The sequence below is a fragment of the Triplophysa rosa genome, linkage group LG5 (assembly GCF_024868665.1).
Source record: "Triplophysa rosa linkage group LG5, Trosa_1v2, whole genome shotgun sequence".
NCBI classification, from domain to species: domain Eukaryota; kingdom Metazoa; phylum Chordata; class Actinopteri; order Cypriniformes; family Nemacheilidae; genus Triplophysa; species Triplophysa rosa.
This window is the reverse complement of record NC_079894.1, coordinates 18,165,129-18,192,680: the sequence shown is the minus strand read 5'-3', so window position 1 is coordinate 18,192,680 and position 27,552 is coordinate 18,165,129. Positions and strand designations below refer to the sequence as shown.

Below are 27,552 nucleotides of genomic sequence, written 5' to 3'. Positions count from 1 at the left end.
TTTGACATTGTGAAAATCATCTCGCTGGCATCTAACAAACGAACCAGCTGGTCTCTCTCACCATCCTATTCTTCGGTTTGGCTTTGGTTACGATACAGTTTCACCATCCAAATTACTACAGACGTACGTGAATTCTATTACAATGGTTTTTAATCACAGAACAAATAGCGCCAAGATAATCCAAAAATATCATGGGCATTGGGCAAGCAACTTTCTTATGCTGGTTTGGAAATTTGAAGTAGCCCTCCCCACATTATTAAAACCTTTAACGTTGGTTTGTACAAATTACTCATGAGAGAGAGACATTCAATTCAATTCAATTTTATTTATATAGTGCTTTTCACAATGTGCATTGTTCCAAAGCAGCTTTACAGGAGAAAATAAGAAAAACTGAAAAACACAAAAAAGGTAAAACACAGCACAGTGCATGGTGTTTATAGAACAAGCAAGATTATTCTAGTAAATAATATCTAATAAATGCAGTCTCTTATTTAGCATATTTTGCATTAAGTGAATGCTTGGCTGAAAAGATGTGTCTTTAATCTAGACTTAAATTGGGAGAGTGTGTCTGACCCTCGAATAGTATCGGGAAAGCTACTCCAGAGTTTAGGTGCTACGTATGAGAAAGCTCAACCCCCTTTGGTGGATTTAGTTATTCTAGGTGTTATCAAAAGTCTGGAGTTTTGAGATCTTAGAGATGGGTTGTAGTGTGGTAGAAGCTCTGTTATGCTAAACCGTTTAAGGCTTTATAAGTAATTAAAAGAACTTTAAAGTCAATACGATACTTAATGGGTAACCAGTGAAGGGTTGATAACATTGGGGTTATGTGATGGTATTTTCTGGACCTGGTTAGAACTCTGGCAGCTGCATTCTGAACTAACTGTTTGTTTATTGATGATGCAGGACAACCACTAAGCAGTGCATTACAGTAGTCAAGTCTTGAGGTCACAAATGCATGAATAAGCTTCTCTGCGTCAGCAACACAAAATATTTTGTAATTTGGCAACATTTCTAAGGTGGAAGAAGGCTGTTTTTGTGACATTTGAGATGTGATTTTTAAATGACAGGTTGCTGTCTAATATAACGCCGAGGTCTTTAACTGTATTTGTTGGAGTAACCGTGCAGCCTTCAATTTAAAGGTTATAATCCGAAATATTCTGCTCACGTGTCTTTGGTCCGATAAGTAATATTTCTGTTTTATTAGAATTTAAAAGAAGAAAATTACAAGTCATCCAATGTTTTATATCTTCAATGCACTCTGCCACTTTGGATAGCTGGGAAGGAATCATCTGGTCTTGATGAGATATATAGCTGAGTATTATCTGCATAACAGTGGAAGCTAATTCCATGTTTTCTAATAATGTTTCCATGGAGAATAGCAAGGGTCCTAAAACCGATACCTGAGGTAATCCATAATTTACTTGTGTTCGATTTGATGATTCCCCATTTAAATGAACAAATTGATGTCTGTCTGGTAAGTAAGATCTGAACCATTGTAGTGCCTGTCCCTGAATACCGGTATAATCGTGTAAGTAGGGATGTAACGATTCACCATGAGCCGGTTGAAAATCGGTTATAATGTGTGACGATTAAAATCGGTTGAGGTGTGAACTGAATCGCAATACATTTTTTGAACAGCAGGGGCCGCTATTTTCACTGCAAATCTAAACGTGGACATGCTGATATTTCTTAAATGCAAAAAAATCCAAGAAAAGCTCAGACAGTATTAGTTTGTTTATATTAAAGAGACTTTTTCTATTATTAATTTGTTATAAAATTGCAGTTTAGTTTTGTTATTTGAAATAAAACATTATTTTATTATACAAAGAAACGTGAAGCATTTAAGTTCTAAGTTTTGTTCATTTCTAATTTGTTTCAACTCATTTTGTAAAAATAAATCGTGAGTAAATCGTGAATAAATCGCATCATGAGATCAGAATCGTGACTCGCATCGCGAGCTGAGTGAATCGTTACATCCCTACGTGTAAGCGATCTAGAAGTATTTTATGGTCTACAGTACCGAACGCAGCATTAAGGTCAAGCAGGACTAGGAGTGAGATGTTACCTTTATCTGATGCTATAAGCAGGTCGTTTGTAATTTTAACGAGCGCAGTTTCAGTACTATGATGCAGTCTAAAGCCTGACTGAAATTTTTCGAGTATGTCATTTTTTGTAAGAAAGAGCACAATTGAGTGGAAACATGGGTTGTCAAGGTTACCCAACGCTTATACCCAGTGGCATAACTTTGTTTTGAAAAGTGGTGTGGACAAAAACAATTAATACTTTAATAAATTGTTTCTGTAATAACTCGTTGGGAATATTTATCATATATAGTGGGCAGTCCGTCCATTGCATACTCCGCTTTTTGACTCCAGCTCTCACAGTATGTGGTTCCCAACCTGTCATGTGGGGAAGGTCACTTGGCTGTTGCTGTGCATTACACTTAAAAACAGTTTATTCCCATGACTAAAAATGTCACTTGTTCGTTGGTTTAATCGTTTTGTGCTTGGACACTGGATGCACTAGCAAGCGCTGCGAACCCAGATGATGCGTGCATTTCATACTGGCCGCGTTTCTGGAGTCACGGCTCTCCATCTTCTGCAAAAATAACTTGAGTCTGAGCAACGGTAGATAGTGAGAAAGTGGAGCATCCTGCGTTTCTCCACGACTTTGTTAATGGCCCCTAAACAATACTCACCTTCCGCAAGCATTTCTTAATTTCTTCCAAGAAGTGGTGGGGACATGTCCCACCCGCAAATTAAGCATATACACCGAACAACAATAGTTTGCTTTGGAATAATGTCATGAATTGCATTTCTAAGAGTCGACCATTACGGATCATTAAGGTATAGTTAATGAGTATTCAAAGTGCTTTCGGGAGTGACCCTTCTGACATCTAATTTCACTTAAATCAAACACTTACTAGATGCTGCAGGTTCCTAAGAACCAAATTACTTAAAACACTGATTAGCAAATTTGATTTGTGGTGATGTTGTAAGCAACTCTCAACTCTTCATTTTATCCAAGCAAAGCAACGGAGAAGAACCCCTCATTTACATTTATTGAAATCCCATTAGCTTTCCATCTGCTAACTAGCCACCTGTGAAACTAGTTTTTAACAATCACTGGGGCCCTGGGCCGCCACATCAGCCCACAGCCTTTATTAGTGTTTATACTCTGCAGTAAAACTACTGAGGGGGCCACAGCGGATCCTCACAGTAAAACAAGGTGATGGAGCAGGGCATCACTTTTGGTGTTGGAAACTAAGGTGTGCTGAAATAAAAATAGGAAATAAATTCCCCCTCTAATTAAAAAAAGCACGGAGGACTGAGTCTATGAAGCGAGGAAGCCTGAGGCCAGCTGCAGAACAACACAAAATGCTATTACAAATTTCCTTGTCGGCTTTAAGGTGTTAGACATCGCTGTTTAGTTCGGTCCAGCAAGCACGGGCGCTAATAGCTGGCGAGACCTACGCAGATAAAGATATAATGCACTATTTGCATCTCTTAAGGACTGTTATGAAGCAGTAAGGGCAAGAGGAAGGGGAAACAAGGCACTCAATTCAAGGCCTGGGGCAAAATTAAAAAGGAAAATATTAAGAGTTCCTATGCTAATGGAGACAAATGGACAATATGGCAAAAGTAAAATCCCATTGAGAATAGTAGTAATACAAAAAGAAATCTTTCAAAATTGATACAGTGCCCCCTAAAAGTATCTGGAAACATACATTGTGTGAATGTAAATGCATAGGACAACAATAGCAACCCAGGTGACATTAATTGTTATAGAAAAAAGCACAAATTTTTCAAGATAAACTTTTTACAAAGTTTTCAAAAACGTTCTTTCAAAAATGTTGACTAATGACTAATGTGATGACCCACCACCATGAAAAATTTCACGGGAACTCACCTCATCCCACTGAAAACGATCCTGGTAAATAACAGCTAAAAATAATTTTTAAAAATTACTTTTACATGAATGCATTTGCAGATTATTTTATTCAAAGCAATTTATAGTGTATTTAAAGCAACACTTGGTAGTTTTTCAACCTTAAAATAATGTCTCTCAAATGAAACCCGGTTGACTGACTTTCTTCTGCAAAACACAAAAGAAGATATTTTAAAGAATGTTGGAGCCAACATTGGGGACACATAACCAGAGATATTTCTCAAAATATCTTTTTTTTCTCTACAGAAGAAAGTCATACACAGGTTTTGATTAACATGAGGGTGAATATTTTTTAATTTTGGGGTACACTATACCTTTAAGTTTCTTTTGGGGGAACTTACCAACCAATACATCAGATTGAAAAAATAAACAAACCACTTAGCAAAAATCCAAGATTTATTGAGAGTAGGTTTAGTAAGTGTGGAAACTGCAGATACATGTGTGATAAGAACAGAAGCCCACTCCCACTCAATGAGAGCCGGCCAACTGGAGTTTTGGCTTGTCACGTGTCCACTGGGATACAGTGTCCCCTTACTTTCAAAAACAATGAGTGTAATTTCATACCTATGGCCGAGACTGTAATACTACTGAAACTGTCGTTGATAACTAACAAATAACATTTATGAGAAAAAAACATAACGGAAACTGATTTTACTTCGGTTCTGTTGCTGACGGAGCAAGTAGAAAGAGAGCGAGAGAGAGCTTTGCTCACATTCTCATGTACACATGAACCAGCTTCGACAAAGCTGGCATTAACTTCCTTTGAAGAGTGTTATTCTACCAAATATATTCCATTAAAGATTGACAAATGCTTTTAATCCCTCTCTACTCTTGCCAAACCCCGCCCCCTCCACTCAGCCCCTCCATCTACACTTTCTCGCTCTGATATTTAAGGTGCAGCTGAAGCACGTCGTCCTGAGAAACCCTCTCCCATCCGTCGCTATGGACATGGTAGAGGTTAACTTGGCCTCCGCTATAGGCATCGCGATAGGTGGCTTGGTAAATGGCGCGGCGGCCCAGGTCGCAAGCTTCCTCCACAGTCAGGTCGTAGCGAAGGCCGCTGTCAACCACACCGTAGGCGTACATGGAGCCCGAGCCCACCGCGAAGAGGTCTCCACACACGCGGTTGCCCTCCGAGTCCACATAGTAGAGTCCTGTGAAGAGAGAAACCGAAGGAAATAACCATCAGCAGCAATGCTTTATGTCCTGCTGTGTGAAAAAGAGCAGGCGCCGCCAAACAAGATGAAAGCATTTTTTTTTTACTTAAGAGAGAATTCAGTCGATCGATGTTATGAACACACAGTTATAAATAATGTTCTGAACAATACAAGGTCAAATCCTTCTGTGAGGATACATGTGTGAAAAGGGATCATGGGAATTGTTGGTTGACTACTTTTTCTCCGGATGCTCGATAGATGAAGCTTGATCTGGGGTCACCTGAGGGCATTGGCATAGAATTTAAAAAAAGGGAAAAAACTTCGTAACATCTTGTTCATATTAAGTAAGCTAAACATAAGCTGCTGACCACGCACGAGCGAACGTAGCACCCACCTCGAGACTGTGCCCGAGGTGTTATCGATTGTTCCAAAAACAACCAAATTAATTATTGATCTACACCTGAAATCCTGACCTCTCACCCAAACATGATGGATGACGTAGATCACATTCAGCCGACTGCAGGGTCAATGTCTGTTCCAGCAATGGATCACCTTTGCAGTCCCGAGGCAAGTTTTAAAAGTCTGTGCCACAGGCTGGGGTATGACGAAACACTCCTACCATGAGCACAGCAGAGTAATGGTGACTAGGTCCCATCTGCGCTCCGGCAGAACCCGGCTGCAGATGGAACATTAATGAGTAAGCGGGTCAGTCTGATCCCAATTCACGGAGAACATCACTCCCAGCTTCCACTACAAACTGATAACCTGAAACACTTTTAATCCTTTTGCTGTCAGACTGCTTTGAAAACTAAGCAAAAGTTGAAGGATCCTAAACTGAGTCGCAGAGACATTTTAAGGACAGTCTCTATAAGAGACTACGGCGACTCACAATCGCTTTCTGTATGCAATGTTAGCTCGATCCGATAACCGCTACTGCTTTCTGAATACGCAGGCTAATTTGACATTTTGCAGAGATTAAAAACAGGTAAAAATGCAACAAGAAGTCTCTTTCACCCAGAACGGAAAGCAAAGGTACTTCAGCTTTTTTTTTACCACATTACACCTGGAATCTGTGGCACACTTGCCGAGACTATATAAAAGAAATGCATGAAAAAAGCAGAGGAAGCGACGTGACACCAAAAACAAAGAGAACCAAAAGAGGCACTTGAATTTGTGAGACCTCGTAAAGCCGAGGCGATAGAGCGGGAGCGGTCTCGGAGCGGTATGACCCGCCCAGCTTCTCGCGCTCCATCACAAAGGTGACAGGCATTTAGACATGGCAGACTAAAAGTGTGACTGCACGTATGACGGTAAGTTCAGGAAATATACACCGGAGATTGGCCGACTGCTCTTTTGATTGTCATGCAGCCATGCTTGGTTAAGAGTGCCGCTGATGAGAGCCGCTGCTCGGAAAGCAAAGCATCTTTGTGTACAGACTTGTGTCTGAGTCTTCCATGCATGTATGCGCACGAACATAAGACAGCAGTGGAAAAACAGCATCATATGTTGTAAAGTTAGTAGCCCAACTGTGCGGCAGACATTTGCAGTTCCTGACAGCGCAGAAGTTGTCTACACTTTCACAGCAAGTGCACAGCCAGACGGTTTAACTTCTTGCGATTTATTAAAATGGTACAATAAGTTAAAACATTGTAAGTTAATTCTCACCAACCGCTGAAGATGATGTAACTGGCTACACTGCTACATAATCTGCTCACAAATAAACACGGTGCAAGTCAGTGTAGTATTTATAGTTTTGAGAATAATTAACCAAACTGTTCTTGGCAACCATTGACTACCATAGTGGGAAAAATGACAATGGTATAGTCAAAAGTGCCCCAGAACATTTTGCTTTCCTACATTCTTCAAAATATATTTTTTGTGTTCAACAGAACAAATAGAAGAAAACTAAAAGGCAGAGTTTCCTTCTGAGAAAACCGACTGAAACACTTCTTGAACGGTTCACATTAACTCATCATTCTGTTAGTCTGGAACAAGACATGGCAGCAACGCATTCATAAACAAATAAAAATAATCCAACAAAACAAGGACCAAAGCTCTAAGGCTTCAGCGGTCTACTTAACAGCAGTTGCACTGCATAAAATTTTATCACCGGCATCTTTGTGTGAACCTTCTTATAGTCCTTTATTAAATATATTTTTCACAGCGAACAGACACTTAATCACAGATATAAGTGTGCCAGATATTGCGCAGACTGTAAATATGCACTGTTCTTATCAAGATTGATTTTATTTGCACAACATTTACCTCACTGTGAATTACACACATTGTAACAGCCTGTGCTGCTACCTGAAGTCTAACGGCAATCATTACTCAACACTGTATTATAAGTTTTACAGTGTCATTTTCTTTGCCAAAGGCAATTGTTTTTTGGGGGGGCACGCTAGCTTGTGTCGCTCCCTGCGTAAACCCCAAATTATCGTGCTGGTAGGATTTTGCATGCTGGCCGAGTGCGGTATCCATCATAGCGTTGCTCTCTTTTGGCCCACAGTCACCAGCATATTGATTTTCCATTACCGTGTCACTGTGCAGGACCTCTTTAAACACATCGGCTGTGATGTAGAGGCCGTTACATCACCTTGGTGTCTGCAATTGAGGTATGAAGTGCTCACAAAGAGTCATAGCACTGTCGCCATCTGGTGGTTAGGGGCAAAATAACACGCTGAGATTTTCCACCCTCACATTTACAAACCAAATTTTGCAGCAGCAATTTTTCTTGTCCTCTCAAGAGGCTTAAACTGTGCTTCATTTAAGATTGCGCTCTTGTTAGGAAGATACAAAATGAAGTGAAAATGGGCAAAGTTTGCCATTAAGGCCATTACATTAAAAGCTTCTTAGAATGCATATCCCAATTAACAAAAATGGACATCAATCACGCCGTAGCAAAGCAAAGGTCTTGAAAGTCCATTAACATGCGCTTTGTGGTTCATCTCGAAGACAAAGTCATGGTACTGCATATTAAAATAACATTCCAACTACTGTTGGAGATTGGCAGGAAATTATGGTGATAGAGCTATTTACAAAGCTATTTCAGCAGATCGCCAGGGTTGAATCACCACAGAAAATATTCGCCTAATTTGTCCCCATGCCAACTGCAGCAATCATTCAAAACATAAATCCCTTCAGACAGTCTGCGTCCTAATCAGACGCGACGCTGCGACACGCGATAAAAGGTATCTTTTCAATGTTAATCAAAGGTTTTGTCCTAACAACCCGCGACAGGGCTGCGCGACGAGCAACGGCCGTTTCTATTTTAGAAACGGTTTCTATTTCTGCGACATCGCGGCTGACAGCTCCGCCCACACAACGATCTCATTCGATGTAAGTTCTGCACATCATGAATATTAATCGCCAAACATGGCTGAGGACACGCTATATACATTTGATTACATACGTTTAGATTCTGAAATTAGAGCATAGCGTCCGGTGAGGCATCACTGGAGTCATGAGAACAGGCCGCCTCTCTCTATGTGCACTCTTCAGCTGCAGCGTGAGAGGGTGCGTGGACAGAGAAAAACCGTTCTGATTGGCTGCGTTTTGTGATTGATTGTCGCGTCCCGCCCCTTTTTTCGCGTTCGGTATTGACAAACAAATTACTTATCGCATCGCGTTTGGTTAGGATGCGGCGTTGCAAAGCTATTCCCGAATCAAAAACATGACAGCTGTTATGTTTCAGTCCAACACCTTTGGTGTAAACCGAAACAAACTGACAGCAGAAAAAAACATTGCAAACTGAATTAGAAAACCTGTGATTGATCACATTCCTCAATTCTTTACATTTCAAAAGCAACAATATTATACACAATTAATGATAATAAATATCAGAGAATGGTCATAATAAGCACTAGCAATGAATGTACAACTACAAATTTTCAAAAAATATATTGTTATCTGACCATAATGATCTAAACATACAGATGATCTGTAATTATTGTCTGTATAAATCACTTGAATTTTTTCTGTAGTCAGGTGACCCCAATCAACCATGTTTCTTTAGGATAGGATTTATTACTGAAAGTGTTAATGCGTGTCAAATTATACAAACAGACTAATAGCAATGAAATGCAACAGAATGTGGGTGTCTTGAGACAATTTTTGAGAGGACTATTTTTAACTTCATATGAATGCTTAAACACAGTGCGAGACACAACGGCCAAAGACATTTATCTTAGAGCCCTGCACGGGCCTTAAATCAAGGCCTTAGCCCGGCCCTGGCCCGAGACACTCAGGCCGATTTTTTAATTTATTTTTAATCCCATTACACAGCCAATACTACTGTTGCAGCCATTAAAATAGTTCTGTTTTGTTTTTTTAATAGCAAAGTAGTTATATATATTTTTTCCTTTATTAAGTTAATTTAGAAAAAAATTTGGAGCATTTTTTTTGTTTGGTAAATTAAACTTTTTGTTTTTTAAATAGACGACCAAGCAGCTAGTGGCCGATGGTGAGTTGACTACGTTTGATCAATTTAGTCTATCAAATCAACACTTGGCTTGCCTGCAATAAAATCCAAAGATGTTTTTAAATAAAGAAAAAACTCCATTTAAGCATATCACAATGTTAGTTTAAACATTTATTATCACCACAACAGTAAAAGGGCACTTTTTTATAAACTGAGGTGCTCGCAACGGCGAACAACGTGCTGAAAACAAACGAAAACGTGTAAAATCGAAACAATTTAAAATAATAATAATAATAACAACAACATGCAGATTGTCTTACCTTACACTTAGGCAACAATTACCAATGAAAAAAGTCTAATCCCAAACAGAAAACGAGAGGGTACAGCCACAAGAACAATCTCTTAAAGAACAAAGTGTAGAAAAACAGCCCAGAAGTTTGCCTTTCCTCTTTGTTTTTCTGTGTTTTAAGTTCGCCATTTGCGATTTTTCTCTTTATGTTCTCCATTGCACGTGAGGTGAATAGTGGAAGAGGGAAACCTGTGTGAACGCAAGGGCGCAACTACGCGCAAACAGAATGTGTAATGTGTGTCAGCGTGATATGTAAACGTGTTCGATGTTTTCAATTTACCATCATCAACTTCTTATCGCTTCTTTATTTACTGAATTTCTTATATATATTAGAAATATTAATGAATGTCTAATATATAAAAAGGAGGACAAGCCTAAAACAAGCCCGAAGCCCGGCCCGCTTGTGAGCTATGACGTAAAAGTTGGCCCGAAGCCCAGCCCGAGGGGCGTAGATAAGTCGGGGCCCGTCGGGCCCGGGCTGAAATGCAGGCCTCTATCTCACACATATGGCTATGGAAAAATATGAAAAAAAGGTTTTGGAACACGCTGTCACCAAGTCAGTAAAGTGTTTCCACTAAGACTATCTAAACTGAAAAAAAAAAATCTTAATAAATCATTCAACCATCATGGTTGTACTTTTCTAATAAAACTAACATTAAAAGTAGCAGAATCAAACAAACACTTACTACTATGCAAATTACATTATTAATTTTTGAAAGCCAAGTCAAAGCTTCAATATACTCATACGTATCAGATTTTTACAAACAGCTAGAACAAGTTGTAACCCACATAAGACATTACAATTAGACATACATATATTTACCTGGCCCTCTCTTGTCCCAGCCACACACCATTGTACCCATACTGAGACCCATTCCTTTGTACTGATACACCATGTTGGCCAACAGCTTGGAGGCAGCTGCCACTGAAATGCGCTCTTTGTTGCGCAGCTCATAGATGCGGCACTGCCTGGCCAGCAGACGCTCCCAGAAGCTGCAGTCTGCAGCTCCTCCAGCCATTGTGCCGAGCAGGTACGGGTTGATCTCAATTACCTTCTTTACCGTCTGAGAAGCAATGTAGGAACCAGCGGTCGCTCTGGAATCCACAGCCACAATGACGCCATGCTGAAACTGAGAGAGGTGAAAGTGTGATGTTAGGTTTTTGAAAAACATTATCTTACAAGTAAGGCTTATTTGTGGACAGAGGCTACTACAGAAAAAGTAAAATGCCAATGTATGTCAACTTGGAAAATATGGAAATCATTCCACTAAGATAATGAAAAAAGTAGATTTTTACTATTTAGACAGTTTAAAATCTGTTTTAAAATATGTAAAGAAGAGCAATGTTTGGAAATTTGTACTGGCCTAATAAACAAATGTTATCTTCATATGAAAATCAGAAAGAGAATCAGAATCAGAAAGAGCTTTATTGCCAAGTATGTTTGCACATACAAGGAATTTGTTTTGGTGACGGGAGCATCCAATACACAGAAACAGCAACAACAGTACACAGAGACCACAACACAATAGAATACAGTACACAGATGATTTAAATAAGGGCCTATGGGTATAAAAATTAAGAAATACAATACAATAAACATAAGATAAAGATATAGAGAGTAAAGCTATGTGTGTATGTAAATATGTACAAGTAAAAAATAAGAATAGACTATTGTAGTACAAGGTATGTGCTATATACAGCAGAATGAATGAAAAAAAATACCATCACTTATGAAAAACTTAACCGTTTTAAAACTTTTAAAACTACTGTAGAATGAAAATGTTGATTTTGATGGGTGAAGTATATTATATTATGAAGAAATATGCTTTAATTTCTTATTTTTATCAGTTAAGTGCTACTCTGTCATAATAAATATAAATGATGCCATTAAAAACAAAAGAATCAACCTTCATAACAGTCTTAAAGGGATACCTTCACCCAAAAATGAAAATTCTGTCATTTACTCGCCTTCGAGTTGTTCCAGATCTGTCTACATTTCTTTGTTCTGATGAACACAGAGAAAGATATTTGGAAGAATGCTTATAACCAGACAGATTTTTTCCCCCATTGTAAGAAAAAATACAATGGTAGTCAAAAGTGACCCAGAACTGTTTGCTGTCCTACATTCTTCAAAATGTCTTCTTTTGTGTTCAACAGAACAAAAATGATAACGTAATTTTTCCTACTATGGTAGTCAATGGGGGAAAAACCTGTCCGGTTACAAGCATTCTTCCAAATATCTTTCTCTGTGTTCTTCAGAACATAGAAATTTATACAGATTTGGAACAACTCGAATGTGAGTAAATGATGACATTTTCGGGTGAAGTATCCCTTTAATATTTAAAATTTGCAGCTATGAAGGTTATCATTTAACTATTCATAAGCTTATAAAATATTAAACATTAATTTGCATTAATGACAAAATTATATAAAGATTATATTACAATATTGCAGAAAGATAAAAAAAATTATAGACCCTTCTTGTCATAGGTCCTTAGATAAGATCGATCGGCCAAGTTGAATGTTCCAAATTGGATCTAAATTGAAATCATGGCTACCAAAAATGTTACGCTGTTTCTGTGGGCACTGTATGCTACGATGAAAAACACAAAATGCTGCGTCATTATACGTCATATTACGACTCGTGACTATATATTGAGATAATGAAGCTTAGGTACAGTCTGTGTTTTTCGTACCGTAATCAGACCCCATTTTTAACCTTCATATCGACCAAATAATTACTAACTAATTACCACTAGAAAATAAAATGTCAATTTTTTGAGATGCAAATGAATGCTGTTATCGTGGGTAAACGACAGGGGGCGCTGTCATTGATAAATTGCATAGACCAACTCAACCTCGTCATTTGTCAGTGAGTGCACATCACTTTTCTTGCTTTGAAAGAACCCGGCGGACAGTAATAAACAAGCCCAACGATACAGTTACATTAGGATTCACAGCGACAATGAGTGAGGCTCCTGCTTTGCAACCCTTTTGTCTAATAATGGCAAGCCACGTGATCAAGTCGATTTAATAAAAACACTCGCTTTAAGCAGACATTAAAAGTAGTGTTATTAATCGTAAAAGTTAGTATATGGGTTTATACAAGTCTATCAGCCAAACAGATACTCTGCACTGTAGGATAATGGACTCACTTTGAATGCTAAGGTGGTCGTTCCGTGTAGAAATTCGATTTTTCTCTCCGGTTCGTCGGCATCACCCAGCGGTTTCACGGCGAAATTCGCGCTGTCTCCAAGCGCCGCTCCGAAGCCCAGATCCGTCTGGTTGAGGCCGCAGCCGTGAACGAAAGAGTAATCAAACTGATCAGAGAAATTCGCAGACTCACTCCTCAATAGACTAGACAGCGCCATGTTTAGAGTAATAATGCAGCTGAGGCGCTCTGCTTCCTTTAGTAGAATGAATGGAGGATTACAAAGCGACAGCACCTCCTACTGTCCAGGACGACCATTTAACAAACCTTAGCAAAGGACGCGCAACGAAACTATCTTGATGGGGAAATTATTCTATTTTGGTGTGCTTATCCGCGATCTGCTGCGTTCAAGAAACCTCGGATTTAAGATATTTCCTATCTCATCCATCATCCCGGAAATATTTTTTTGCAAACGGCGCTATTTTATGTTTTAATGCTAAATAAATAAATCATTAGTAACATTCATGTTTTAACTAAATTCATATCGGCCCTGTTTCACAGACACAGTTTATCTTAAACCAGGACTATGCCTTTGTTAAATTAGGATATTTAAATCATTTAAATTTTTAATGAAATGCCTTAGATAAAAACATTACTGGTGTGCATCTCGAGACAAAAGAATGGCAATGACATATTTAAAGATATGGCAGGGCAATTTATTTTCAGTTAAAACAATTTAATTCAATTCAATTTAGTCTGGGACTAGTCTTAAGCCTTGTCTGTGAAACCGGGCATTAATGTTACTACATTTAGACGTTACTTACGGGATTGTGGTGGGAAATATCCCAATTCCGAGGTGTCTTGAACGTGACAACAAGGCATTTGCACAGGTGCATGACTTAAATTTCTTGTCTCATATTAATGAATTTGTTGAAGAATATTAATCGTATACGTGTAATGTACTGTACAGTAGTGTATAATGCCCTCTGTAAAATTAATACAAAGAATAAATTACAAAATGTTTTTACTATGGCATATTTTAAGATAAAATGCCTGTGAGGTAGGCCTACATAGAATTTTAGCGAAACAGTATTCAAAATATTAAATAATACGTATTATTTAAATAATAATAACAATGTTTTATTTAGATTTATTTGGACATCAAACAATATTTTTGTTCTACTTTTATTGTTCTATTTATGTCCAACAATTCATGTGCATTCATTTTTCTGCCTCTTCTTATTATTCTCCATGTACTGATTTTATGTCCTTTGCCTCTTCTGCCAGCTCAGTCTTTTCTTTTTTCTGCCTTTCTTTCTCCCTCTCCTTGATCATCTTCTTTGCTCTCTCTTTTTCTCTATAATACTCCTCCTTCAGATCCTCTCTGTCCCTGCGCCTGAGGCCAAGGGCAGTGATGTGGAAAAGATCCACATTATTTCCAGAGTAAGCATCCCAGTGTGTGGCTCTGAAAACAGCCTCCCGGGCCAGCGCCATGGCTTCATCCACGGTCATTCCCCATCTCCAACCATCATCAAGCACAGCATATGCATAGGGTGACCCAGAACCAACAGAGATGATCTCTCCTCTCAATTGCAAGCCATCACTGCACACATAGCACACCCTGGGACCCCACTGTTCCCCAATAGCAGAAAGAGTATTTTGATCAGACTGCTTATTTGTTGAGGACATCATCTCACTGTTTGGAGATGACAATGCATTGTTCTTAGCGGGATCATGGCTATCCTGTTTCATTGTTTTCTCAACTTTTGCCCCCATTTTCATGCCTGTCTGAAAGGTTATCTGGGCATCTTCTCCGTCCCATCCACAAAGGGTAGCTGCCACGCACACCTCAGTGCCTTTGAATGGATGAAGCATCATGGAAAGAAGCTTTGCAGCTCCGTTGACAGTTAATCTCCTCCGGTGGCGAAGCTGGTAGAGCCTCATTTCACGGGTGAGGATTCGCTCCCACAGCATGCAGTCTGCGCCGCTGCCTGAGGTGGTGACCACCAGGTGAGAATGGATGGGCATAATCTTCTGACTTATTGGACAGCAGATTAGTCCTTTGCAGCTGGCACGTGTGTCCGCAGCAGCTATCACCCCGCCTTGAAACGTAAAGCCTAAAGTGGTGGTGCCATGTGATAATTGAAAAGGGCGTTGATGGGGAGACAGACAGGAAAAGGTCGGAGAGAGAAGAAATGGTGCTCCGTGTTTTCTGCTGTTCTGTTGCGGGGGGAAAAGAAAATGGAAAGGACTGTCTGTTTCAAACTCAGATGGTGTCTTGCGAAGAGATCCCATCTCATTTGGTAGGTGATGGCATGGGTGGATGTCATCAAGGTAGTCCATAAAACCACACACATCCTGAAGGGCCATTTCAGTTTTTGAGGTGAAAAAAGTCCTCTCTGAAAGCACCGATTTATATACAAGGTGTAGACTGAAGGTGTAGCGACTTCTGATTTTATGCTTGTTTGATCTCCATTGAGGCATAACAGTGAAGCCACTCTTCAAACATATCTCATAACTTAAAAAAAGTGCTGAGGTTGTGTTTTATTATGAGCTTAGTTCACTCATTCACTCACACTTATATACGCATACACACATGCAGATATTTACTTGGATACAAGCTCTTCTTTCTGTTAAATTAGTTGAAGTTTACTTTAAAGCAAACCCCACAAAATATTCTCATACAAGTTTTATGAACAGTGTTAAAAAACCCTGCTGTGAATGAGGAAAGTGAATTTTGTAGATGTGCCTAATAACCCATGTAGTGCGTGTGTGCGTGCGTGCGTGCGTGCGTGCGTGTGTGTGTGTGTGTGTGTGTGTGTGTGTGCGTGCGTGTGTGTGCGTGCGTGCGTGCGTGCGTGCGTGCGTGCGTGCGTGCGTGCGTGCGTGTTGGACAAAGTATTATAGAGAGAAACAATTTAACACTTCAATTGGTTTTGATTGCTTCTATTGCTCAATATAGAAGATACGTTTTTTTTCTATAACATTTCTGTTTTACATGATTCACAAATAGGCTTTTTGCGAACCCTTATAATAAACATTGTATTCACGGTGTCTGTATAGTACATGTCTCAAAAACCATTATCGTTCCAATGGTGATGGTTAGTGGAAAGTTACAGGTAATATTAAAAACATAATTTATTATTTCGTTTGAGAAGTTTGATTATGCAGCACAATGCACATAATCTGTTTAATCATATTATTTTAATATGAAAAAGATGTTTACTTTGATCTTTAGTTATTACAGATTGATATTGCTTAAAACAATACATTTTTAATGGTTTCCATAACATATACCATTATGAACCATCAGCTGTTTAATATCAAATGTCTTTTATGTTTATTAGTGCAATTTGGGCCTTAAGGATTTAATGGTGTTTTGTTGGTTCTTATTTGCCAGATAACATCCCATCAATAGAACCCAACATATTACAAGTACAGACCCCCAGGGGCCATTAAAGTTTCCGTTAAAACCAATACAAATTCCATTCGACCTAATCGACCGATTATAATTTTTTATGATGCGTTCTATTGTTTTATTTCTACTGGTTTGTTTCTAATGTATAATCATATTGTATATAAAACAAGTTGATTATTACATAAACTACACTGTCCTTTGAAAAAAAGAATGAATATTTGTTAAAAATTAGAGAAGCAAATTTTACTGAAAAGAGCTCGCCGCCTCTCTCCTGTCACTCACCGCATCGCGTCTGGTACACTGTCTGATCTCGTTCTGAAATATCGTGAGAACCTTACGTGAGAAAGAAACTGCATTTCACGTTATCGCCATGTTGGATCTGTCACCTGTTTTGTTGAACATTGAGGACTCTGGTGTTTTGAGCCAAAATGGCTTCAGTTTCTCCATAGCCTTGCGTCGGTATAATTTTCTTTCCCGTCTTGTCTCCTAACGATGGCGTCCGGCAGCAGGGTCTCCTGCGGGAGAGATTTAAGTTGTGTTCCCGAAGTAGCGGATACTCTCGCCGCGGTAGCCAAACTAGGGTAAGCAGGCGGAGTGTCTGTGCTGTAACTGAGATGTTTATTTCACCATTGTGAATAGTGAAATGTGTCTAGTTGGAGGTTGGCTCGGCTGGGTCGCTGCACGTGATGCACATGAGCGTTTGCTAGCTGTGTTAGCGGCTTGCTTACTGTTCACACACGCGCACGCATCTTTTGGTTACAGTGTTTTAAATTGGTTACAGTGTCAAATCCTGCATAAAAGTGTCAGAATGTCTTTTTATTTATTGGCAGGGTCGCCTGAAGCTTTCATTCTTAATTATTAGATTTTCCAGATGCGTTTTTGAATGAACTCATTCAATCTTTGTATTATTACTGAGTGGAGAATTTGCATCTGTTAATGCATATTCAAAGTTCTGCCCTCATTGACTGATGATATTGCAAAAAGAAAAATATATATATATTGCAAAAAGAACAGAATCGTGCTGTGGCGCTCTATGTGTTATAACGTAACGTTATACGTTACCCGAATGAAACTCAAACTTCATACTGGCATATCTGAGTAAAATCTAAATAACTGTAGTCAACAGAGGCACCGTCAAAAATTGTGCTTTGTAACAAAAACGTATTAATCACCAGCTTTTTTCTTTTTATTAAAAAGTTAAATTTTGTTTGCTGAAAATATTGACATTTAAATTAATGATCACTTGTCTTTTCATGTTCTATGTATATTCCTATGCCATTGAACTCCACAGCTTTGATTTCCTGTGCATGCCGTTGTTCCATCCACGGTTCAGAAGGGAAAATGAGCTGGACCCTGCAAAGTCACGACCTGGAGCCCAAACTCGCTCTGACCTGCTGTTGTGTGGCAGAGGTGAGAGAAGCATCCATGTGCTCTTGCTATCACTCAAAGAATGCTTTTAGATATGTGCATGGGTCAATGATGTATAAGGATTACGTATAAATCAAAATAAATATTGATCGTTATTCAAATATTGAGAATGCAGATTAAAATTAGTTTTTCCGTCTATGAATTTGCCATAGACTTGTTTAGCTGTTAAATATTCAGAAACAAAGTATTTGCATTTCTTTGAGTTTGACAAGTAATCATCTGATTATAATTTTGTCTTCTTAAATTAACAATATTAGCAAACTTATTTTATTTGGAAATCGCAAACAGCTGATAAAAATGTTTTTAATAAAACCATTCACTTAAGCATACTGTATCAGAGATTCATATTTTAGCCACAAAAATTAGCTATATTTTAATTTAATACGATTATTGATATCATTGGTCACTCACACCACATGTTAAGTGGTCGTTACCCGTCATTGACCCACATATGGGTGTTAATATTCTGCTATATCATTTTAATAAGATAAGTCCATCTTTTTTTCCCTAGACTGGAACACACTTATTGTGGGAAAGTTATCACCCTGGATTGAGACGGACTCTGAGTTGACCACAGAGCGCAGAAATTCAGAGGCAGTATGTACACATTCTTCTGCTTAAGCTTTTAAAGGAAAAGTTCACCTCAAAATCAAAATTGTGTTTTTTTTACTCATTATACTCAATGATTCGCACTCACAAAAGTGTAAATATATTAAATACTTTTATTCCATGATGGGAGGCAGGTTAACACAAAATTATTTTAATTTTTTACTCACCCACATGACTTTCAACATGTTTTAAGACCTTGCCAGATAACATCCCATCAATAGAACCCAACTTATTACAAGTACAGACCCCCAGGGGCCATTAAAGTTTCTGTTAAAACCAATACAAATTCCATTCTACCTAATCGACCGATTATATTTTTTATGATGCTTTCTATTGTTTTATTTCTACTGGTTTGTTTCTAATGTATAATCATATTGTATATAAATCAAGTTGATTATTACATAAACTACACTGTCCGTTGAAAAAATGAATGAATATTTGTTAAAAATTAGAGAAGCAAATTTAACTGAAAAGAGCTCGCCGTCTCTCTCCTGTCACTCACAGCATCGCGTCTGGTACACTGTCTGATCTCGTTCTGAAATATCGCGAGAACCTTACGCGAGAAAGAAACTGCATTTAACTTTTCTTTTAATTTAACCCTCATGTTATGTTGAGATTGACTTCATGTCATGACTGCAAGGAACTTTTTTCCATTAAATTTATTTTGTAGAGCTGCGAAATGAATCATAATTGATTTTCAATTTCAATATTTGCATCAAACAATAGGCCCTTTTCACAATGACGTCACTTAACTTCCGCCTTTTCGCAAAGCAGTGTATCATAACATCCGTCTTGCAACAAACAAGAAGAAGAAGAAGAAGAACTTCCGTTTTTCCGTCGCGCTGGAATTTAACAACAGTGAAAAAAAAACTGACAGAACACGTATTCAAGTACTTATCCTAGCACCTTCGCTAACACAAAAAGAAAACAAAACACTTACCTTCATAATTAAAGAGGTACTGTTCAACAAAGAATTTGTATCCTTTCTCTAGCTTTGATCTTGTTGTTAGCGAAAATTTGTCTGCAAGATGTTGTACATCATCTAGCCGTATTTGTGGCAGATGTGCAAGGGACTTGGTAAACTCCATTCTGAGGTGCTAGCAGAAGTAACTTCTTCTTCTTGAGTTTTACTGGTGGTTGGCAAACCAGCTTATATGGGCATTACCGCCACCTTATGAATTGGAGTGTTAGCGGAAGTAACAATACACTGCTTCGCGGCAGAACGGAAGATGCGTGACGTCATGTGAAAAAGGCGTATTACGAGAACAAACTAATCCAGGTAAACGATCCATGTGCCGCATTCTGTTTCGCAAGGATTGTCTCATTTTTTTTATTGTTTTTGTATTATTTATTTGAATGTATGCATTCATACATTTTTTCAGTGTTAAATTGGCAAGTAAGTTATTTATTAATGATTTATTTCTTTATTGACTTTTTCCAAAGTCAGTAAGTTATCATGATAAATAATTGTGATCTCAACATTGTGCAAAATAATCTTGATGATAATTTTGTCATAATCAAGCAGCCCTCAATTTGTTAACAATCAAACTACTTTTGTTGACATCATCAACACAGGAACTTGTTACCTTAAACATAATGTGCAATGAGTTAAAATCATTTAACAGTGCCTTAAAATGTGTCTTTTCTGATCAAAATTCAGTATTTTCCTCACATAATATTACTGATTATTGCCCGTTTACAATATCTTGACACTGTTTGGTTTTTGTTTAGTCAAGTCACAAGTCCATATAGTGCTTTCACAGAGCCTACTGTGACTATCGCCTACTTTTTAATCAAGATTCTGATTCTGGGACTTTTATTGGCGATCTTCCCAGCAAAGAAGCAGCAGATCAGGTTTGTTGTTGTTTTGATACGATCACTCCTTCTAATGTCTTTTGCGCCCTTGCTACAGGCACTAGTACAGGAGCTGAATTTCTGTGCTTATCTGGGACTGCCAGCTTTCATGATACCCCTGAGGGGTCCGCACTGTGCAAACCTGGCTCGAATCCTGCTCAACCACATCAACACAGGACACCACTCTTGCATGGTAATGGCAATCTGTAGAGTAGAACGATAACAGATACGCTCAGAACACACCATTATTCATTTGCATATACACCCTGGGCGTATCATTTACACACAAAATTCATTCCGGCTGCTTTGCTGATGTATATTTAATCAGTTGATGAGAGGAGACTGTTTATCATTTTTACTTACTATCCATCTGCTCTTGAAAATAAGATTTTGGGATGTGTTATCCATAAAGATCAATCGATCAAATGTTTTTGGAATGTAATGTTTATGATTCATAATGATGATCGGATTAGCCTTGATTCTTTATGGCATTCAGAATAGTGTTAATGTCTTAAAGGGGTCATATGGCGTGAATACGTGTTTTTCTGTGTCTTTGGTGTGTTATAAGTTGCCCATGCATGTATTAGACACGTAAAATTGCAAAAATTAAAGTGTGGGAACAAAAGATGCATTCTATCTAAAAGCGAATGCTCACCCAGACCTGCCTGAAACGCCTCGTGTAACCACACCCCCACAAATTTACGTCAGTTCGTGGTATGAGTTGACTAAGACCGCCCAAATGTATACGCAAGTAAGGTGGTGTACCTGTCAGTACAATTGCTTTGGAACCTGATGTTCCAAATATGGTAAGAGGCGTTACAATTCCGTCACACGCTTGCAGTATTCAACCAATGACTACGCACTGGTTAACTGGCCAATCATAGCACACCTCGCTTTTCAGAGCGATGAGCTTTGTAAAAAATCTGCACGTTTCAGAGAGGCGGGACAAAGATGAGATACAAACATGCACGGTATGTGGAAAATACAGCGTTTTTGAACCTTAAAGGCGGGGTGTCCAATTTCTCTTAGCCGTTGTTGATGTTCAATTCACCAAAACAAACAAACCCCTACCCCCATCTTTCGTCGGCTCGGCTAATGTCCGTCCTGTGCATTGTGCACCTTACTGCTGATTGGCTACAAGGTTGTTTTGGTACGCGGCCCGACTCCGTTGTCTAAAGCGTAATTTGGAAATCGGTGACCCCGCCTTTAAATCATGTAGACACATTGCATTACATCTCAAACAAACAATAATATTTGTTTTAGCCGTGTCATATGACCCCTTTAATGTCAAATCAAAAAAGTAATTTAGATTTTCTTGTGAATTAATGAATTTGTTACATCTTTGTTTTCAATGACAGTTTTGGATACGAGTTCCACTGGTGGCTCCAGATGACCTGCGTGACGATGTCATCGAGAACGAACCGGCTAAACCAGTGGATGATTACAGCACTGATGAGCAAACCTGGGCATGGTGAGAGATGTGTAACAAAGCCGTTTAATTAAAAACAGATATTAAGTTATCTCATGAAAATGTGAGCAGTTTCGTTCATGAGCTTTCCAAGTTTGTATTGGCAGCTGTTGTCTGATTAAACCATTCAAGTTCATTGAGACCAAAGTGATCTATGGCCTGTCGTCATTTAATTTCCTTTTTTCTCTTCAGGTGGCACTCATTCAGAACACTCTGTGATTATAACAAGAGGATTTGCCTCGGTAAGACTTAAATACTCAAAAGTCCGGTGCTTAACTGGATTTTATGCATCTAGAAATGAATGTCCCAGAAGTTCGATTTTTAATGTACCTTATTGTTTTTTTCATGACAATTTAGCTTTAGATCTTTAGAATAAATAGTCGTAGATTTGCTACTACGTCTTTAAGAAATGGGATAAAACAATATGCTGCAGTGTGCCAAGTGCTTGCAAGTTTCTGCATTGTTTTTACTGCCCCGTCCTATAAAAACCTCATTGCAAAGCCTTCATTACATTCTAACAGTATCACAAACCCAACAGTATGTTTTCATAGTACATTAAACTCTTATCACAAGGACAGTTTGATTGCTCATGACATATTGTACCCTTAAAATGAGTTAAATTAACCAGCGTATTCTAATAAAATGAACTTTGTGTGAAGCTGTTGATATCGGAGCTGACCTGCCGTCTGACACGGTGATCGACAAGTGGCTGGGAGAGCCAATCAAAGCAGCCATTCTCCCCACCAGCATATTTCTAACCAATAAAAAAGGATTTCCTGTCCTTGCAAAAGCCCATCAGCGAATCGTCTTCCGCCTCTTCAAGGTAAATGTTCCTGACGATTTGACGGTGTTAAGTAGGGATGGGTACCGAGAACCGGTACTTTTTTGGACCGGTACATAATTGGGTCGATACCAGAGTATCGATAAGCTTCATGACAAACGATACTGTTATCGATACTTGCGTTGTTTTATCTGTGTGTATTCGGGTGTTAAATGGCGAATTATTGTTTAATTATATAATATTTGTAATCTGCTTGTTGTACGTGTTTATGAGTGAAAGAGTGGCATGGTTGCGCTTGTGGAGCTTTCAGCGTCCGAGAGTTTCACAACGAGGAAGCTTCCGTCAAACACCCCTTTGCGGAAACCCGTCAAAATAAAAGTCCTTTATTTGAGAACAAGTTATAACATTGTTTTTAATAATTCGGCCACAGAGTTTTTTTTTTGTAAATTCAAGTAAATGTGCTAGTAAAATTATTAAAAATAGTACATATAATTAAAAAAATATTACTTGCTTAGAAAATAGTACTTAAATGCATGTAGACCTAAAAGCAGAAAGGAAAAAGAAATCAGTCTACCAGCCAAATAACTATAGTGATGTAAAGTAAATGTTGAATTACATTATGATATGCTCCTATGCACATGCTAAGTGACGTAAGTGGTATGCTAAGGAACACTCACACGTTTTGTTATGTGGCATTTTCTGTTTGCTCAGAAGCATTTGTAAACTGCAGTTCTAAAGCTCAGCTGTAATAAAGAAACTTCAAATGTTTAACATCTTTTCACATAATGTGTTTTTGCATCAAATTATAGAGCGTAGTATCGATAACAGTATTGATAAGTACCGGTATGGATAAGCAGTATCTATATCGATAAAATCTTAACGATGCCCATCCCTAGTGTTAAGTCATGTTTATTCGAGCCGATGTGGTTATCTGACATGCTGCCGTCTCCACAGCTGGAGGCTCAGTTCATTTTCACAGGGGCAAACCGTCACAGTGAGAAAGACCTGCGCTCCTACCTGCAGTATCTCGAGTACCTCAACCAAAATCGTCCAGCACCTAATGCCTATGAGATGTTTGCCAGAGGCTATGAAGATTACCTACAGTCACCACTACAGGTGTGTTAGAACATGTCTCGGGAAAAACACACATAAGGAATTGTTTTGCATTATTATCGTATTTTGGTGATGCTAATTTGAAGTCTTGGTTTTTTTTTTATCAGCCATTAATGGACAATTTGGAGTCACAGACGTATGAAGTGTTTGAAAAAGATCCTATTAAATATTCTCAGTACCAGCAGGTGAGTGAATTGACCATATTAATAGAATATCAAATATCTCAAATCTAGTTTTAGTGCTGTTATTACCACCCTGTTGTATTTATGAAGTGAATTTTGCTTTATATTTCTCAACAGGCCGTGTACAGATGTCTGTTAGACAGAGTTCCCGAAGAACAGATGGAAACCAATGTACAGTAAGTTGCCTCACAATTTGCTGTTTCAGAGTAGTAACTTTGCATAAACAATTATGAACTTTCCATGATTTTATCATTTCAGTTGAATGACACTAACAGGGGTGACATTTTATGCTAAACTGATTTTACGAAAAATTTTACGAGATTTACGAAATTATTATAATCCCATTTTTAAATAAAATATTCCATATTAAGTCTTGTGGACTCAAGTGGCACCGAACAGTAAGAATGACCCATTAATGAAATGTGGTGAAATGACAGTTGTCTGCTGTTTGCTTGCTAGACTACGCTAACACAAAGGTTTTTTTAGGGTACTGATGGTACTAGGTGCAGGTCGCGGTCCGCTAGTAAACGCCTCGCTTCGTGCAGCTAAACAGGCTAAGAGGAAGCTGCGTGTGTATGCTGTCGAGAAGAACCCCAATGCTGTGGTTACGTACGTAACTTAACACAAAAACGGTCAAAATAGATTTTATGACATCTCTATAGAACTCACCAGTGTTTTGATAATCCCTTTCTCATTCACAGCCTGGAGAACTGGAAGTTTGAGGAGTGGGGGGATCAAGTGACTGTTGTGTCATGTGACATGAGGGAATGGACGGCCCCAGAGAAGGCAGACATCATTGTGAGCGAACTCTTGGGCTCATTTGGAGACAATGAGCTCTCGCCGGAGTGCCTTGACGGAGCGCAGCACTTTCTCAAAGGTCTATATCAGCTTTGGCTTTTTATTTGAAATTCAGTGAGGTGGAATAGCTTGATCAGATTATAGACCTCTTCTTTTATTTCAGATGACGGAGTGAGCATTCCCTGCTCCTACACGTCTTTTCTGGCTCCATTGTCGTCTTCTAAATTATATAATGAAGTCAGAGGCTGTCGGGAACGGGACAAAGACCCCGAGTCCCATTTTGAGACACCATATGTTGTTAGACTACACAACTTCCACCAAATTGCAGACCCCCAGCCCTGCTTTACTTTTGTACACCCAACTACAGGTAAAATGATGACACGTGCACATTAAAGGGATATTTCACGCCCAAGTTTTACTCACCCTCAAGGTATCCTAACTGAATATGGTTTTCCTCTGGATGAATAATCCAGTCAGAGTTATAATACCAGGTATCATTTTGCTTCCAAGCTGTAGAATGGGACCTAACAGGTGTTGATTTTTTTGAAGCTCCAAAAAGTGCATCCATAAATCAACACACGTTCACTATCGTTCTACCGCTTGGAAGCAAAATGATACCTGGTATTATAACTCTGACTGGATTATTCTTCCAGAAGAAAACCATATTCAGTTGGGATACCTTGAGGGTGAGTAAAACATGGTGAAATTTTGATTTGGTAGTGAAATATTCCTTTAAATTCAATACACTCCAGTTTCACATATACCCTTGTCGATGAAGTCATTTATATATTCTATATCCTGTACAGATATGAATAATAACAGGTATCAGTGTTTACGCTTCTCCGTGGGCTGTAATTCAGTGCTTCATGGCTTTGCTGGATACTTTGAGGCCACCCTCTACAAAGACGTCATGCTCAGTAGGTTTCGTATGATGGCAGTTCTTGTGGTGGATTTGTAGTAACGCCATGGCAACCTAATGGTCCATAATGACCACTGATGAAATTTCTATGCATGTTTGCAGGTATAAAACCTGAAACACACTCTCCTGGAATGTTCTCCTGGTTCCCCATCTTATTCCCTTTGAAAGTAAGTCAACGTTCTTAACTGTCATCAGTACATAAGAAAATCTTAAAATAGGAAATATTGGATATTCTCAAAATATTAGGAATATTGTTTGACTTGTTTCCAGCAGTAAAAGAAGATGTATATTGTAATGTAACGCTGCTTTGATGTTAGCCCCTTTTGTACAAAAGAAAGCAGCTAAGCACTCTCAAAGTGTTGGAATTTAAAGCATGCACTCATATCAGGAGCGTCTTAACACGCCCGCATTCTCTTCCCTCCTCACAGCAGCCAATTCAGCTGTCGTCCGCCGATAACGTGAGCGTGAGGTTCTGGAGGTGTAACAATGGCAAGAAGGTCTGGTATGAATGGGCGGTGACCGAACCTATATGCTCTGCTATTCACAACCCGGCCGGACGCTCTTACACCATTGGCCTGTAGGGATACTCATACAGTATATAGGTCTATGCTGTTTTTTTCCAGTAGAGCAGCAGGCTTGATAACCTTGTTTCCATGGCTCATTCTTTATCGATCTCAGAGCTATGTTAAAAGATGTCATACTTTGTTTCAGAGATCTTTGGTTACTATACAAATGTGTACATTTTTTAATACGGTCAAAAGGATGAATTAAAAGCGTACTTACAAGGTACCCTTTAAAGCAGGTGAGATGTCCTGGTGCACTTTCTCTGTTCTGAAATGTTTTTCACACAATAAAGCCTGTTTTTATTTTGGGCTATAAAAATGCAAAAGCTCTGAGTTTTTGAAGATTTCATAGAACCTATTATGCGAGTTAAGATATGCATATATTTCCCTATTGCCCACCAGTACCCTGAAATGCAACATATGATTTCCCAAGGCCAGGTTAAGAAACACGTTCCATACTTTTATACGTTTTTCCTGATTATGTATTGTCATAACATGAATAAAAAATGAATAGAAAGTTTATGTGGTGGTTATTTGTTTTTAGGAAGACATTTTTGACTGATTTATGTTTTGTTGTATTTCAATTAAGTTGTTTCTTAGGCAAACTGTGTTTAATGCATGTCAATAGAAAAAAATTGAACACTGCATGAAAGTACCAAAAAAGAACGTGAATGGGAGCAGTAAAACAAATAATGGGATGAGATTTAATTTTCAGCATGCTGAGAGAGACTGTTTATGCTGATACAATCAGTTGTAAATTTATTTGATCTTTTCTCAAATACAGCTACTTTTGACAAGTATCTTAGGCTTGTGAAATTTATTCAACATATGCAGTAGTAAAATATACAAACTTTGAAAACTGATTTAGTGTCCTCTCAAACTTCTATTTGACCTGTAGGTGGCGCTACTAGGCCATGGTATTTCAAAGCAACTTTTTGAAACTTGCATGGTCGAATGCATTCAAGAAAGACAGATCATTTAAAGCGAATACATTTTTAGCAGAGAAAACAATCAGTCCTCATTCAAAAGTTTATTGTTGAATATAAGCAAGGCCGGACTTACCATTGGCCTTGACTGGGCTCCAGCCCAGGGGCCCCGCCCTTCAGGGGGCCCGCCTGCTGTCGTTAATTTGATTTGTTTAGTTATATGCCAGTCATTTTATTTTTCATTTAAACTTTGTGCATTGGCCTACCAATGTTCAATAGCACTGCCTTATGTAAGGAACGATGTCGTTTAATTGGCTAATCGTTCCGTCAGTCATGTTGGCGTTTCCTGATTGGTCATATGTGGATTCTATCCGTTACGTTTACCGCAGTTGAAACCTGTCTGCTCATTAAGACGCTTGTTCTAATGGCTGACAAGCGCAATCGCAGTGCCGCGCTTAAAGAAAACCA

At 38.6% G+C, this 27,552-nt stretch overlaps 3 protein-coding genes across 3 annotated transcripts; 1 reads left to right on the top strand and 2 right to left on the bottom strand.

Annotated features, from left to right (window-relative positions):
* Window positions 1–4,311: 4,311 nt before the first annotated feature.
* Window positions 4,312–13,277, bottom strand: psmb5 (proteasome 20S subunit beta 5). Its single transcript, XM_057334737.1, has 3 exons — window positions 13,030–13,277; window positions 10,698–11,004; window positions 4,312–5,102 (listed from the first exon to the last, which is right to left on the bottom strand). The coding sequence occupies exons 1-3, from the start codon at window positions 13,243–13,245 to the stop codon at window positions 4,816–4,818; spliced, it is 810 nt and encodes a 269-aa protein (XP_057190720.1). The 5' UTR covers window positions 13,246–13,277; the 3' UTR covers window positions 4,312–4,815.
* A 976-nt stretch (window positions 13,278–14,253) lies between these two features.
* Window positions 14,254–15,395, bottom strand: psmb11a (proteasome 20S subunit beta 11a). Its single transcript, XM_057334736.1, has one exon. The coding sequence runs from the start codon at window positions 15,393–15,395 to the stop codon at window positions 14,268–14,270; it is 1,128 nt and encodes a 375-aa protein (XP_057190719.1). The 3' UTR covers window positions 14,254–14,267.
* Window positions 15,396–16,914: 1,519 nt separating this feature from the next.
* Window positions 16,915–26,678, top strand: prmt5 (protein arginine methyltransferase 5). Its single transcript, XM_057335182.1, has 16 exons — window positions 16,915–17,024; window positions 17,735–17,853; window positions 18,383–18,468; window positions 20,393–20,527; window positions 21,693–21,805; window positions 21,995–22,044; window positions 22,462–22,625; window positions 23,538–23,699; window positions 23,804–23,881; window positions 23,996–24,054; window positions 24,365–24,487; window positions 24,580–24,755; window positions 24,840–25,043; window positions 25,483–25,593; window positions 25,698–25,762; window positions 26,024–26,678. The coding sequence occupies exons 1-16, from the start codon at window positions 16,936–16,938 to the stop codon at window positions 26,174–26,176; spliced, it is 1,887 nt and encodes a 628-aa protein (XP_057191165.1). The 5' UTR covers window positions 16,915–16,935; the 3' UTR covers window positions 26,177–26,678.
* Window positions 26,679–27,552: the final 874 nt, after the last annotated feature.